We start from the raw sequence: 17,741 nt of genomic DNA, 5'->3' as shown, positions 1-17,741 counted from the left end.
TTGTATTTACGCCAGACGCGCGTTTCGTCTAAAAAAGACTCATCAGTTACGCTCGAATCCAAAAAAGTTAAGGATTTAGCTACACGTAGCTATAAAACCATGTTTAATCCACCATTTTCTACATAAGAAACTGCCTGTACCAAAACAGAAAAATGACAGTTGTTATACATTCGATTGATATGTTGGAGCTTTTGATTTTGCTATTTGAATACGACATTCTATTATGATTTTTTCTCCGAGTTTGTTATTTTACTTTGTATCCATATATATTTGTCTATCAAAATTGAGAAGATTTTCTATTATGATTGCTTTTAGTTAATATTGTAACGATCATATTAAAAGGTGTCAAGTTTGATACGTTAATGTTAATTAAAATCTAGATTACTGAAAACATGTATATTTGTTGAAGGCCGTACGGTGACCTATAGTTGTTAATGTCTGTGTCATTTTGGTCTCTTGTGGACAGTTTTCTCATTGGCAATCATACCACATCTTCTTTTTTATATACTATTTAAATAACAGTAACCGTCGGATTAAAGCATCTTTAGTGAAGATGTAGATATTAGATACAATTTGATGAAACAGGTTGAATTGTAAAGTAAAAGTTTCATGAGAATTTTAAACTTTTCTACTCAAAAATATATATATACGTATTAAGTTTTGAAAGGAAAATGGCGGTCGAATATTTTATTTTATTATGCATTAAATATATCTTTATTCTTAGTTCATTTAAAAGTTTTATAATCCTGGTATCTTTGATAACTATATACACTACTGGGTCGATGCCACTGTTGGTGGACGTTTCGTCCCTGAGGGTATCACCAGCCCAGTAGTCAGCACTTCGGTATTGATATGAATATCAACTATATGGTCATTTTAATAAATTTCCAGTTAACTAAACTTAAATGTTTCGAAAAACTAAGGATATTCTTATCCCAGGAATAGATAACATTAGCCGTATTTGGCTTCAAGTTTGGGTCCTCAATGCTCTTCAACTTGGTACTTGTTTGACTTTACAACTATTTTGATCTGAGCGTCACTGATGAGTCTTATGTAGACGAAACGCGCGTCCTGCGTATTAAATTATAGTCCTTGTACATTTGATAACTATTTGAAGTTAATTATGGCATCAATTTTCACTGAACTAGTAAAATTTTGTTTTTGAGGGCCAGCTGTAATCCAACTCTGTGTGCGGAATTTCTTGCTGCGTTGTAGCTCATTGCTGGCCTTCGGCTCTTATATGTCCTTGGTCGGGTTGTTGTCTCTTTGACATATTCCCCATTTCCATTTCTCAATTGTATTCAACAAGAGATAATCAAACGATAGCAATAAACAAATGCATTTGTTTTTCAGTTATGATGCTGTCTTTGACCATATTTGTATTTTACACATCATTTCTTCTCCGACTGGTGATATTTGATTATCTACAACAATTGTATTTGGACTCGTGTGACAGATGATGTATAAAAGGAAAGATTTACATGTTGATTCCCCCTGTTATTCGCTTCTTTTGGAGTTAATTCGATATCCCGAGATATTGTGTATTCCCTTTATTTATATCTTCTTAACCAATTTATGAAATTTGAACATCAGTAATATAAATACTACTGCCAAGATTTTTCATCTCTTTGTATTGTTTTGATTGTATCCGTTTACATTCAATTTTGTCTGATATCCATATTGTTAAGATTTTCTATGATGATTGCTTCTTGTCAATATTGTAACGTTCATATCAGAAGGTGTCAATTTTCAAACATAAATGTTAATTAAAATCCGGATTATTGAAAAAGTATATATCATCTAAGTAACCGTTTGTTTGAAGTATCTATGAATACGTTGTAGATATTTTGATACAATTGTTAGAAAAAGGTTGAAATGTACAGTTTCAAGATAATTGCAAACTTTAAGAAGATACTCTTTCCCACTCGAAAAAAAGAGTTATTCGTTTTAATAGCCGAGAAGTAAAAGTTGAATTTTAGCTCGGATTTCTGTATTTTGTGATTTGGCCAAAATTGTATTTCTCACATAAGTTCTTCTCCGACTGTTGATTCCCCCTGTTATTTGCTTCTTTTGGAGTTGAGTCAATTCCCCGAGATATTGTGCAATCCCTTTATTTATATCTTCTTAACCGATTTATGAAATTTGAACATCAGTAATATAAATACTACTGCCAAGATTTTTCATCTCATTGTATTGTTTTGATTGCATCCGTTTACATTCAATTTTGTCTGATATCAATATTGATAAGATTTTCTATGATTATTGATTTTTGTCAATATTGTAACAGTCATATCAGAAGGTGTCAATTTTTAAACATAAATGTTAATTAAAATCTGAATTACTAGAATCGTATGTATCAAACTGATATCTTAGTACCCGCTCTATTTATAATTGTCGGGTTATATTTTATAAAGTCTACGATGACGATGTAGAAGTTGGATGACATTGTGTAAAACAAGTGGGAGATAAGCAAACTAGTTTGACATTTACCCAACCAACGTATTTGATAAAAAGACAAAAGATACCAGATGGACATTCAAACTGAAACACCATGGCTATAAAAAAAAAAGACAAACAGACAATAAATAGTACACAAGACACAACATAGAATACTAAAGACTATGCAACACGAACTGCATAATTTATTTTTCAAATGTTACAAAATTAAAAATTATATAGGATTTTATGATTTGCTTCAAATGATCAGTCACTGTTTTATCCAAGTTATTTATTCATTAACCAAAAAATCCGATTTTGGTGTTTTGAGATAAATATTTCAATGTATTCAAAATATGTGCTGACAACTCCATCATAAAAAAATTAACTCAATCTGTAGCACGAAGACATATTGCTCAATTCAGTGCTTTGATGAGTCAATTGAATACAACTTCCGTTGTTTCATTTTATTTTCTATTGGTCTGAATAATTTGATTTACTGACATAAAGATAGAAACAGGATTCTAATCTTGATATATATACGATATATATTTTTTATACGATTTATGAAACAATGCAGACAGACCGGAAACGGAACCGGAAGCTATTACAAGGACATCGTCGGCAATAGAAATCAACACACATGACTTAAATCAAAACAAAACTGATCTCAAATGTTTTATATATTCAAGTGTGATTTTGGTACCTTTGTTAATACTTTTTTCAGCCATACCGTCATTTGGTTTTCCTTGGAGTTTGGTACGTTTGTTCCTCAATGCTCTTCAACTTTTTAATTGTTTGACTTTATGAATATTTTGATATGAGAGTTACTGATGAGTCTTATGTAGACGAAACGCGCGTCTGGCGTATTAAATTATAATCCTGGTACTTTTGATAACTATTAACCCTCCCTTTTCAAACAAATAGTCGTTCCATATTTTGATAAGGCTTTTTTTTTTATTTATGGACTTTTTTTTATGGTTTTCCTTGGAGTTTGGTACGTTTATTAATACTTAAGTCATATCGTCATTTGGTTTTCTTAGAGTTTTGTACGTTCGTTGATACTTTTTTCAGCCATACCGTAATTTGGTTTTCCTTGGAGTTCGGTACGTTCGTTGATACTTTTTTCAGCCATACCGTCATTTGATTTTTCTTAGACTTTGGTACATTCGTTGATACTTTTGTTATCACATTTTTAACAATATATATTGCTTCACGTTGTATAAGTTGTTTTACAAAACTTATTATTATACTGTTGTCAATAACATAATCGACACAATTAATAGACCTTTTCTAATATAGAAATTGCATGCACTTTTTAAAGATTAAAGAGGTTTTTAAGGACAGTTGTTAATAAACATGTTTCGACAGAATATCAAATGGAAGTGAAAAGTAAAAAAATGTATGTCTTGACATTTGAATTTCACCTCCTTTGTATCTGTCAATTTTAGAACAACTTGTAGGCTGAAATTACATTATTTTGAAAATGGCAATTAAATATGAAAATGAAACTTTTTATTTTATTACGTAATATTGTAAAAGTCGTGGAACTAACATTATAAGTCATGTAAGTCGTGTGTGTTGGCAATTATTTGTTTAGTAACTGATTTGTTCTGATATAAATGTTTTCAATGGACTCAAAATATTTGATGGCGATTCCATAATAAAAATAATAAACCCACTCTGTAGCACGAAGACGAATCGCTCAATTCAGTGCTTCGATGAGTCAATTGAATACAATTTCCGTTGTTTCATTTTATTTTCTATTGGTCTGAATAATTTGATTTACTGACACAAAGATAGAAACAGGATTCTTATCTTGATATTAATACGATATCTAAATTTTATACGATTTATGAAACAGTGCAGACAGACCGGAAACGGAACCTATTACAAGGACAACGTCGGCAACGAAAATAAAAACATGACTTAAAAGAAAACAAAACTGTTCTAAAATGTTTTATATATGCAAGTGTGTCTTGCAAAAATCTTTGAACTCTATGGAATACAACATGATAAGTAATTGCATTAACTATTACTATTGCGTAATTTGTTATCATATTAGTATGCGCAGAATGAGAAAGAGATACCAATAGACTAAGCGTAGTGTTATGTACCACCTTAAATGTCTTTTTTGGGGGGGGAAATCCGTTTATAACATGCAAAATTTAATGAGTACTGTCAACTCGTTTCTTTTTAGACATCCTCCATAAATCATACAAATTGACAGGTCTGTTGATCTATAATAAAATATTAGTTTATTGATAAATTAATTGGTGTTTAACGCCACTTTGAGTACTATTGTGCTATTTCATTGCCGTCTGTTTGTTTTTTTGGAGGAAGCCGAAGTGTCCGGAGAAAATCAACGTACTTCGTTATTGACGAGGTCCTCTACATGCGCCTGCAAGAGTTGTGTGGTAAAATGTTTTTATTTAGAGGATTTTAACCCTCCCTTTTCAAAACCAAAAGTCGTTTCATATTATGATAAGGATTTTTTTTTTTATTTATGGACTTTGCTTATTTATTAGTTTAACTTGGATTTCGGTACGTTTGTTAATACTTTTTTCAGCCATATCGTCAATTGGTTTTCCTTAGAGTTTGGTACATTCGTTGATACTTTTTTTCAGCCATATCATCATTTGGTTTTCCTTGGAGTTTGGTACATTCGTTGATACTTTTTTCAGCCATACCGTAATTTGGTTTTCCTCAGATTTTGGTTCATTCGTTGATACTTTATTCAGCCATATCGTCATTTGGTTTTCCTTAAACTTTGGTTCATTCGTTAATACTATTTTCAGCCATACCGGCATTTGGTTTTCCTTAGATTTGGTACATTCGTTAATACTATTTTCAGCCATACCGTCATTTGGTTTTCTTTGGAGTTTGGTACATTCGTTAATACTATTTTCAGCCATATCGTCATTTGGTTTTCCTTAGATTTGGTACATTCGTTAATACTATTTTCAGCCATACCGTCATTTGGTTTTCCTTAGATTTGGTACATTCGTTAATACTATTTTCAGCCATACCGTCATTTGGTTTTCCTTAGATTTGGTACATTCGTTGATACTTTTTTCAGCCATACCGGCATTTGGTTTTCCTTATATTTGGTACATTCGTTGATACCTTTTGTAGCCATACCGTCATTTGGTTTTCCTTAGATTTGGTACATTCGTTAATACTATTTTCAGCCATACCGTCATTTGGTTTTCCTTAGATTTGGTACATTCGTTAATACTATTTTCAGCCATACCGTCATTTGGTTTTCCTTAGATTTGGTACATTCGTTAATACTATTTTCAGCCATACCGTCATTTGGTTTTACTTAGATTTGGTACATTCGTTAATACTATTTTCAGCCATACCGTCATTTGGTTTTCCTTAGATTTGGTACATTCGTTGATACTTTTTTAGCCATACCGGCATTTGGTTTTCCTTAGATTTGGTACATTCGTTGATATTTTTTTCAGCCATACCGGCATTTGGTTTTCCTTAGACTTTGGTACATTCGTTGATACTTTTTTCAGCCATACCGTCATTTGGTTTTCCTTAGATTTGGTACATTCGTTGATATTTTTTTCAGCCATACCGGCATTTGGTTTTCCTTAGAGTTTTGTACGTTCGTTGATACTTTTTTCAGCCATACCGTCATTTGGTTTTCCTTAGACTTTGGTACATTCGTTGATACTTTTTTCAGCCATACCGGCATTTGGTTTTCCTTGGAGTTTGGTACATTCGTTGATACTTTTTTCAGCCATACCGGCATTTGGTTTTCCTTGGATTTTGATAGCTTTGTTATTACATTTTCAGCTGTTCTGTTAGTTGGTTGAGTCAAGCGGTTGGTTCTGACAGATTTCATGGACTTACTCTATTTGAATGTATCTTGAAGTTAGGTAGTTTGTTATCACATTTTTAACAATATATATTGCTTCACGTTATATAAGTTGTTTTACAAAACTTAATATTATACTGTTGTCAATAACATAATCGGCATTTGAAACAATCAATAGACCTTTTCTAATATAGAAATTGCATGCACTTTTAAAAGATTAAAGAGGTTTTTAAGGACAGTTGTTAATAAACATGTTTCGACAGAATATAAAATGGAAGTGAAAAGTAAAAAAATGTATTTCTTGACATTTACAATTCACCTCCTTTGTATCTGTCAATTTTAGAACAACTTGTAGGCTGAAATTACATTATATTGAAAATGGCAATTAAATATGAAAATGAAACTTTTTATTTTATTACGTAATATTGTAAAAGTCGTGGAACTAACATTATAAGTCATGTAAGTCATGTGTGTTGGCAATTATTTGTTTAGTAACTGATTTGTTCTGATATGTTTCAATTTCAAATGCTGTTATCGCTTAATACGTTAATAGGATAGCGTAAACCAGTCGTTAAACTGTGTCTATGGACCATAGATAAACGTACGCGGGATTATGTCTGCGAGTATACAATAAAAAAAAGATAAATGGCAAATATCAATCAATATATTCAAATATTTTTGGAACTAAATTGTCTGGTATTGTGTCAATAAAAAGGTTCATGGTGTGAACAGGTCAAATGTTTACTTTGACAGGCGGAATTTGAAAAACCTCAGAACTATTTTTGTCAGGAGAATATAGAAATAGAAGTGCAAATAAAATCCACTTTGATAAAGTTTTGTTGACTAAAACATCCAATATATTATTCATTTAAAAGGATAAACTGCCTGAAACCAAAATCGAAAATACATTCAATCACGAAAATAGAATTTGCCCTGAACATTTGTATTGTGCATAAAGAGAGATACAAGTTGACACACCATTCATTTTTTAAACTTTAACTACAATACTTTTAAGTGGATTAATATTAACGCAAGGATTTCGTCTGAAGTGTTATAGTAGATAAAGGGTATTTTTATTGTTTGCTAAAATATATATTATTGTCAAATCTCTGATAATGAAGCATGTCATGTTTTCATGTTATTCTGTTAGTTTGCATATAACAAAATTCCCTGGATAAAATATATGATACATGTATATGCGCTTATAATACCACTGAAAATTCTTTATTCGATTGCTAGTAAGCTCCCCTACTTGATCATTCAACTGGCATATATTTTACTTGTGATTTCTATGTAACTTACTTCCGGTCAACCAACTTTGCATAACTCTGTTTTTGATTTGTTTCATCCGGAATATACATTTCATTTTGTAATTGGATTTCAAGCTTATAACTACCAATCAATCAATATACAACGTTGACCTCGAAGTCATAGTTGCGTACTTTTTGTACATTTTTTCAGTAACATAAGGGATTTCATTTCAAGCAAACTGTGCAATAGGTCAATATATAACACGATCAACAATACTCATGCATATGATATTAACAGATGGTATTTATAATTCATAACATTTTTTAAGCTTACCTTCCATTTTTTTTTCAGATATGTATTTTGTGAATATTTAGAATGACATCATCGAGTAAGCCGAATGAAAACCTGACAATTCAGATACCAAAGGCAGTAGTAGAAACGGATTTAGATGTCATAGAAAACGGAGGTATAAGTCCTCAGTTATCAATACGAACAGAAGATGACGCATGTTCGGAAATCATTCGGATTGATCCTCAAACTCCAGACGAGAGACCTACGGCTTTAGGAAGATTTGTTCAGACACTTCAGGTAAGTCGTTTGTGTTTTGTTGCTCTAACTACATCGAACAGCACATACTTTGATTCACAAACGTTATACGGGCTTTCAAGTGCGAGTCTGTCGGGTTAATTTAAACAGGGTTGCAGTTTAGACATGCACTTACATATTAAGTGAAGATCTACCAACTGTCCCTATTTATGAAGGGTTTTCCCAAATGATAGTTGTTTATAAACTGAACACCTCAATACAGACACTCGTTTAATGATTAATTTTTTCGTTTGTTTTACAATATATTGTTTGTGGCCTTACCTTAACCTTAATTCTCTCCGCGCCAGAAGTGGCATAAGGCCTTTGCGTATGTGGCACGTGGTTTCATATTGTGACACATTTTTGCTCTGTATACACATTTTAGTTTATTTCATTTGTTTTATGTAAATTGAATATAAACTGCATAGTGCACGATCAATGGATGTTAAAAGAACAACACATAGTCATATTGGTATTCAGAGCTGAATTTAAGTGTAAAGCCAATCTGACTTTGTTTATTTAGATGTACGCGTCATATAAAGAGGCATTTGGGTTTATATTTGTGCGAATCAAATCCATGAATTCTGAAGTGCACTTAGTTTCATGTCCTTAAGATCATTCATGCATTAAACGGGATAACAAAGTGTCGTACTAGTGCAGTCACGTGTCCTTTTTGACTTCCGTTTGCAAATAAAAACAAAACATGTGAATTAAATACGATGGCTAAAATATGAGTAAACATGAAATACAATGCAACCGTGACATTGTACGTAAGGATGGGTTGCTTTGGGGTCCTTCATTTCTGTTTTCTTTGATTATTGAGGTTTCTTTTTTTTAATCTTTATGTATTATTGACCATTGTTTTCTCTTTATTATATTTAAACACCCTTTTATTCTCTTGCCTTTATATTGAAGGCATATTTTACTGTAATCTTTATTTTTTGTCCAATAGTTTTGTAGTATTTGGTTGTTTGATTATTTATACCTTTTTCTGTCAACCCTATTCCGATCCTCCTTAAGCAGTTAATAATATCAAAACCTAGTGCAATAAAATACAAAGCTTTCGATTCTTTGTTGAAGTCTACCATGCAATTATAAGAATATGTTAACGGATTACCTTTGTATATAGAAGAAAGTTGACTTTATGCTAATTTAGCTGTTCACTTTATGCTAATTTGACTTATGCTAATTTACCTGTTCACTTAAGATCTGCTGCACATAAAATCTTGTCAAATGATGGTTGACTTCATACGGAGAATTACGAACTTGTATTAATTTAATGGTAGATATTCCAACAACATTGACTTGGTGAAGGAAATCTTCATTGAAATGTCGGCAAAATATAATATACATCAACAGTGTTACATACAAATACCAAATTTTGGCATTAAATTGTCTTTTCAGAAAATTCAGAAAATTCAGAAAATTAACAAACCATCACACAATTCATTTCTCACACAACATTCCAATTTGATTTTTTTTATAACACTTGACCATGAGATTTTGCGACGCAGGACTAGAGATTTCGCGCACTTGACAAACTGACGTCATTTTTCTTTCTTGTGTCATTATATTTGTTTATGTCAAAATTTTACAGTCAGGAACGTCTGTTTGATGTCCTATTATAGCACAAACTCCCCGGCAGTTCCAGCTCCGATCCGCATACTACTCTACACTGATGGAATAAAGGAAAATAGTTCCGGTACGGACACGATCACTGTACGGAGTTTGGGGTTATAGTGTACAGTTATGATATAACTTATTGTCATTCGTCATATTTTCAAGAATTCAAAAGATTTCAATAAATTCACCATCTATATAAGCAGCATTTTACATTTAAAAAAAGGAAAAGAGAAACAATAGAAATGAAGGGGGTGGGTGGGTGGGGGGATAATTGAAGTTATGTCTTGGTTTTTTTATTGTCGCAAAAAGAAATACTCATTTTGAATTGTTTCACAGTTTATCTTGCCATGACTTTTATACATGTACCTATCTCTACAGTGTGGGTTTTGCTCATTGTTAAAGGTCTGTAGTGCCTCATATTTGAGGTTCTGGAATGGGGGTAGTGGTGTACTCTATTCCTGAATTCATTACGTTTTAGGTCATTGTTCTCTTTTTTTTCATATAATTTTGAGCTATTGTTTTCTATTCTTAGCTTTTTCGTCAATTATTCCCCTTTTTTCAATAATTCAGCACACCATTATTATCATTTTGTTTTAATTTTCATATGCCTACTTTACTCTCTCTCTTTTCTTCATAGCCTTCAATGTTAAGCCTTCGTTCTGCAGGTTTTGTTATTATTTTCTATGCTGTCAACCCGATTAATCCTAATTATAATTGATGATTCACTACATGTAGTCTGCTTGGTTTCTAGAATATATTGGTTTAAATCTTGAAGGATGTTTTTTTTTTTGGTTTTGGTTATTGGGTTGCTCTTTATATATATCTTTAATAAAATTAACGCAATCAGGTCAGATCCTATTTAATAGATAATGTTTTGTAAAGTGAAACCAGTTCTATTATGCTAAGCTGGGATTTTCTCTTTCGAGGTCACTCGTAAGAAATATTTCCAAGAATACACTTCACTATAATCCTGCATAACAAAGTTTCATTTGCTTAACGAATTTTATTTGGTATGGAAATCCTCAAGTGTTTAAACAAAAGTCAGAAACTAATTTAATATTAACCTATTCTATAATCCTTAAACAAAGCAATATGCGCTAAAACGTTAATAATGAACGCTGTCAAAAGCAGCAGAAACATTTACAAAGACTTTATAACTATTAAACTCTTTTAACCTATCCCACAGGGCAAACTTTTCAAACACACATGCTTTATTAGAGAACAGTTTTTGTTCAAATATTGTTTCAATTTGCTTGCACGATGTTATTGACCTTTGAAAGAAAGTTAGTTCTATTATCTAAAAATTCAAGGACTGAAAAATATTTACAAGGTTTCGTCGAAGCAGGATTGTCCGATTTGATTCTCTGTCATGCAAATCATATAAAGCATACATGTTCTACTAATTAAATGTACCTCTTGGATATATTATATTCAAATCTTTATTGCTTTATACACTGTACTACATATTTATAGTATGTGACACAACATAATAAAATGAAAATAAACAAGAACTATCTTTAAAAAAGATATCCGACGTATTTAAATTTGAGTATATTTTTAAAACTATCATTTTGATAACCTTCAGAAGCACAAAGATACCATTTAAATAACGTTTTATTTGTTTGTGTTCAGTATTCTCGGTCCTCGTATCTTTCTGTTTACATTCACCAAAACCCCGTGGAAATCTCACATGCGTAGGTGCGTGCAAAAGTAATGTACGTTCGTACAACAAAGTTTACATTAAAAATTGTATAATTGTTCCGAAAAAAAAAAACAGCTGTCACGGATGCAAAGAGCTATTGGAGAAAAAAATATTTTAATAAAAATATAAATCTTTGTAAGATCTAGTTCTAATATTTATAGTTTTTCACTTGCTTTCCATCAGGATATAATTAACGAGACGTTTTTTCAAACACAACCAAATCACCCACCATGGCAGCATTTTGTCCAATCACAGAAAGGATTTTCGAGCATGCGTATTCTGTTGCCATAGTTAAGCGTCCTTAAGTTCAAAGGGCACAAACCGAAACTAATACCGACTAAGTCGGAAAAATAACAACAAGATTATAGAACAATGATAAAAAAAAAATTAATTAAAAACCAATTCTTCAGAGATCAATTGAAGGTCTTTCCACCTCGATAATAAGAATGAAATTTGAAATTTAAAAAACGATGTTAGAAAATGTCACTCCTTGTTGATGTAATTTAGTTCTTCAAATTTATATAAAAAAATAAGATTAATAGGTATATGCAGAAGACTTTTAATTCAGCGAGCTTTCGTACACTTTTGACCTGATTACATACAGGATTAAACCCCACATGAATGTGTTAAAACAGACTTATACTGCCCTGTGCGGCGGGACCAACTCGTCTGCCATTTGTTATTGTCCAGTCTTATTGTATCAGCTTCTGCAAACCAAAAATATAATACGAGATTTTCATCCTCAGATAATTTTATTATTCCAAAACCAAATACAGAGTTGTATAAGTCTAGTTTCTCGTACAATGGACCAAAAGTGTGGAATGCTCTTCCTAATTCAATAAAAAAATCAAATACAGTATCCGAATTTAAACATAAATACAAATCTATGTACTTTTAACATTACCATCATATTTTTACTGTAATGCCATATCATAATTGTTTATTGTATTTTAAATTGTACATAATCTTTATTTAATTTATTATTATTGATGCATTGTTTATTTGTAATGTAATTATTATTGTATTAAGAGAGCCTTATTGAAAATTGGTGTAATCCAAATGAGTTACTCTCTCTAAATAAAGATATTATTATTATTATTATTATTATTATTATTATTGTTGTTGTGCAGACTACGCGCCTTTTTTTAAAAGAGGTAACCAAGCAAGGGAGATAAACAATACGGTGAATGACGTGTTTCGATGATTTTACTTTAGTGAATAACATTTTTCAAATAAAAATTTCCAAACTTTTTATTCCTTGAAAGAGAAGATATGTATCAAATGATTTCAAATATAAAAAAAAATTGTGTGCTAGGCATCTGCTGTTTACAGAAAATCAATATCGAAGTTGACCTACTTTCAATGCATTACACTGTTGTATTATGCGGACGGCGAATGCATTCAATCTATTTTTTCTAGACAAATATGGAACACATCGATTTAATACTATGTTTTTGTCACTTTTATTAATGGATTACAAAGTTCCCAAAATTTCACCATATTCCGTGTATATGGACTTATCAGTTTTTATTTGATTTGCCTGATTCTTACACGGACCTGTACTTAATTGTTTTATTAATATGAGGCAGGCATAACCTGTGAATGGGGACGAAGTCTGTATGTATTATTTTTTTACTTCAAACATGTTAATAAAGGATACGGAAATACCGTAACGTTCCCGATTTTGGTTCTGTTGTTAGGGATTTAGCTGTGACGTTCTTAAAGTTATGACGTCATATTCAATGTAAACAAAAGAAACGCTTCCATCAGGTAACGTTTTTTTCAAATCAAACAATTATTAAAAATGAAACTGTATTGAGTTCCAATCTTATATTTTACTAGACTGATAAATATAATTTTTTTTCAAAGTCTCATGCAAACAAGACAGATTTCTGCGCAAATGCGGGGAAAACCGGAATAGGAACTAGATCTGAAAAAAAAAGTTAACGATTTTGAGTTAATTAGTAGAATGAAAAATTCGGGAAATTTTCCCGATTTTTTTTTTCTTTTTTTTTTTTTTTTATTGATTTTTCTACCGTAATTGGGGACTTCGTCCCCATATGAACAGAAAAAAAATTCTAAGCAAAGGTCAAAATCTATAACGTCAAATTGACCTTTGACCTTGACCTCAATTTCAAGGTTATAGGTCAGTGATCTCAAATCAAAAGACCCCAGGTCAATCATGTGTATGGTTGTGGAGAAATACTGATTTCAAATACATAAGGTGAGATAACTCCTATAAAGGTTAACCAAATCACTTCGACTGAAATAGGTTGAAGTTGCACCGTTTTGTGCACAGTAATTTGGCAAACAAATCATATCATTAACTGTAACAGTTTCTTTTGAATAACGATAACAAGCAAACTTAAAATTTATTACATGACCTTGACCTTCAACCTTGATCTCAATTTCAAGGTCATAAGTCAGTGAACATAAAACGGAAGACCGGAGGTCAATCACTTGTATGGTTGTGGAGAAATACTGATTTGAAATACATAAGGGGAGAAAACTCCTATAAGGGTTAATCAAAACACTTTGACTGAAATAGGTGACTGAAGTTGCGCCTTATTGTAAACAGTTATTTGGCAAACCCATAATATCATTTACTGTCACAGTTTCTGTGGAATAACGATAACAAGCAAAATTCAAAATTTAGAACATGACCTTGGCCTTTGACCTTGACCTCAATTTCCTTCAAATGAACCAAGGACTTCATATCAAAAGACTGTAGGCTTCTACGACTCATAACGTATGAATTTATCCAACAAATCACCTATCTTATATTTTCAAAGGGAAATAACTCCCACAAGATGTCTTCCGATCACTTAAGTCAAACTAAACCAAATCATTCTCAAGAGTATACGAACAATTTGATGAAAACAGTTTGCCAAAATCTTTTACGGTTTAAGAGATATAGCAATAACAAGAAAAAGGGGACGCAGGGAGATAACTTCTATAAGAATAAGTGTTCGGTTACACAGGGTGAGTTTTGAAACCCCTATTATTGTACAACATCATTGGTCAAAAAATCCATTCGATATGTTGTAAGACAAAAAAGCATCTCAGACGGCAGAAGAAAAAAAAAATCAGATTGAGAAAAACAAAAGGTCTTTCCACGAAAGTGGAAAGACCTAATTATGGACAAATAACTATATTTATCAATAATACGGTGAAAAGGTAAACCTTGATTAGAACATACTCATTCTGTTACAGATAATCCGCCTAATTTGTACTTTTGCCGTGATTCTTCTTCCGATAGTTCATTCCGGACGAAACAAATAGGTTGTAACATATAAAAAAAGAGAAAAGTAACACAAATGCACTTGAGAGATGAACAAGGTTCAATGAAGATCTAATAAAGTGAATAAAATATCGGTGAAGACATGAATCATAATCCGGAAATATTTGGCTCTAAGAAAATACATAAATGTATGATTTTTTCCCCGCTTTTAATTATCTCTCTTCCAAGATGTGTAAGGATACTTAATCGAATGTTTAGAAAAAGGAAATTGTTACCAGCAAGAGGCAAAAAATAGTTATATTTATATTCAAATACAATGCCAGCATTCGTTAAAGTTTTGTCGACATTTCATTATTACAATAGTAAATAACTTTGCATCAGTTCAATACAGTTTTGACACAATTCTGTCAAACTGTTAATTATGAAGAAATCAGACCAAGGATTACTTCATTAAGTACGTTATATGAAAGTCTATGTCACGTGCATTGCTTTTTATCGAATTAATTTAGAATATACGCTGCACACAACTGATAATGTGATGGTGGTGTCCTCAATAAAAGTAAGAAAATTAAAGAAAAAGAAAAAACCCACAATAACGATATAAAATCCGAAATCGTCAATCCAAAATTATTAACTCTTTTTTTACAGCAGATGCATGTACTTGTGCATTGCCATGTTCCTGTTTGCAGGCTGTTTTGTAAGGCTGTTTTGTAAAACATACGATTTTCCCCATATGATTAACGAAAAGTATGATGAAAAAAGGATCGACTCTTTCATCGGTTACAACAAAAAATAATGGTTTCATATGAAAAGCAGATAAATCAATCTTGAAGTTCTGTATTTCGGAATCTTTAGAATAACAACCTTGTATTAGCTTTCAATATTAAAATTGTTATTTCAGGAATAATCAGACATTCCTGACAATATTTTATTTATATATCACATACAAAAGAATGAAAACACACAGAATAAACGTTCTTATTTAGTTTTTTTTTTATTGTAAATCATCAATTGTGGTGTCCATATCGCTGAACTTGCAAACATTATTGGTTAGGGGTCAACTGAAGGCAGTTTTCGGTTACGAGATTTCTTGCTGCTTTGATGACCCATATGTTACCTCTATCTGTTTTCTGCTAAGTGGTCGGGTTGTCGTCTCCCTGTCACGTTCCCTTTTTCCATTCTCTATTCTTATAAATTGAACTAGTGAATGTTAAACAGCTTTTATTTTACATAAAAACTTGTTAATTGTAAAAATGCTTCAGAAAAACTCATCATGTTTGTGAATTCTGAAAATGAAATTTTCGTTCAACATTAATGATGTCATAAGACCCTTTGAAATAGTGTCCTTTTATGCTTTCTCTAAATATAAACTGACCATACCATGTCGTACTTATAAATATTGTGTACGAAACAGTCAACAGTGATCGTAATAATAATTATTTTTTTGTAAATATTCGTCGATAGAAAAGGAAGAGTAAACAAAAAATGCTGATACCAAAATGCCAGGTTACGTAAAAACCAAAACGTCAACAACTTTTATAGCAATGTTTCCCATGTGTATATTTAAAACTACGCTGTCATGAGAATGAGCTTTGATTTGTGTTGCCATTAACGAACTCAATAAACATTTGATGTTTCAATAAATGGTCTATTTACAAACGGACATCAATCTTATAAGTAGTATGCAGGGAGACATTATTTTCGCATTGTTTAAACATGACAGTACTAATACTCCGGTTATCATGTCCCTGCGGTGTACTCGACTTGTTCTGATTCTTACAGTGATGAAGTTTATTAAAAGTCGATACAATCACTGGGAGCAACGGGAAAGTCTCAAAATTATTCTTTCTCCGAAAGTATTTTTTTTTGTATTTCAAAAAGTGAATATGTGTTTCGGTATTAACTAGAATATCAAAACTGATAAGTAAATTCTGTAAGAGGAGGAAACAAAATATTCTTCCAACATTTACAAGATTGATAGGAAATGTTTAAATTTCTAAAATTATAAAACTTTTTAAAATAAGATAAAGACTAATATAATAAAACGAAAAAAGACTAATGAATTATTGATTTATATATCAGCATGTCATCCGTTTTTATACTAAATTATAAGTCACATAACTTATTGCGGACAATTGTATTTTAGATCCTCGTAGTCAATATGAAAAGACATTAAACAATTTATATGTAATATTTTGCATTCTAGTCAATTTCTTAATCCCTATTCTTACCTACGTCTTCTCTAATCATCCACTATAAAAAGAAGATGTGGTATGATTGCCAATGAGACAACTATCCAAAAAAGACCAAAATGACACAGACATTAACAACTATATGTCACCGTACGGCCTTCAACAATGAGAAAAGCCCATACCGCATAGTCAGCTATAAAAGGCCCCGATAAGACAATGTAAAACAATTCAAACGAGAAAACTAACGGCCTTATTTGTGTAAAAAAAAAATGAACGAAAAACAAGTATGTAACACACAAACAAACGACAACCGCTGAATTACAGGCTCCTGACTTGGGACAGGCACATACATAAATAATGTGGCGGGGTTAAATGCCCGCTTTCCAAAAAAAAAACAACAACTCTACATATATACGTAGACATACAGACGAACACAAAAAAAGAGACAATGAAATAAATAAATTGAAACAAAAATGACATAAGGAAAATAATATCCTTTTGTAAATGATAAAAGGAAATCAGAAGTATTCAAATATTCAAATATTTGCCTTTTGTTTTAAATTTTCCAAAGTATTCAATAATTTACTGTCATCGTGAAACTAAATGTTTGTAGTATTTTATCTCTTTGTGTTTTGATCTATCTCTCGATAATTTCATTCAACGTTCTGGGAGGGCTAACATTCACAAGTATTTGTGCAGAAACTTTGCAAATTAAGTGCTCATTTATGTTAGAAAAGTATTTCTTGAGAAGACCCCTTCACAACCGTCTTGCTTTGTCCGGTCACGAGTGTTTGTTATATGTGATATTTAATTACAAATTTGCTTGAATACGTTTTTTTGATAATTGCAATGATAACACTAATCCAGTAATTCTTTGTT

The 17,741-nt window shown here is 31.5% G+C and overlaps 1 protein-coding gene across 2 annotated transcripts in view; it reads left to right on the top strand.

Annotated features, from left to right (window-relative positions):
• LOC139486178 (cyclic nucleotide-gated channel alpha-3-like) overlaps nucleotides 1-17,741 on the top strand; it is a 71,112-nt gene that overhangs the window by 16,362 nt on the left and 37,009 nt on the right. For both annotated transcript variants that reach the window (XM_071270968.1, XM_071270969.1), the window contains exon 2: nucleotides 7,871-8,107. In XM_071270968.1, the coding sequence (XP_071127069.1) occupies nucleotides 7,895-8,107 (213 nt within the window). In that variant the 5' untranslated portion in view covers nucleotides 7,871-7,894. The remainder of the gene's footprint in view (nucleotides 1-7,870; nucleotides 8,108-17,741) is intronic.

Source organism: Mytilus edulis, chromosome 8 (assembly GCF_963676685.1).
Source record: "Mytilus edulis chromosome 8, xbMytEdul2.2, whole genome shotgun sequence".
In the NCBI taxonomy this organism is placed as follows: domain Eukaryota; kingdom Metazoa; phylum Mollusca; class Bivalvia; order Mytilida; family Mytilidae; genus Mytilus; species Mytilus edulis.
Note: the sequence above shows the minus strand (reverse complement) of the source record. Positions and strands in the feature narration are given on the sequence as shown.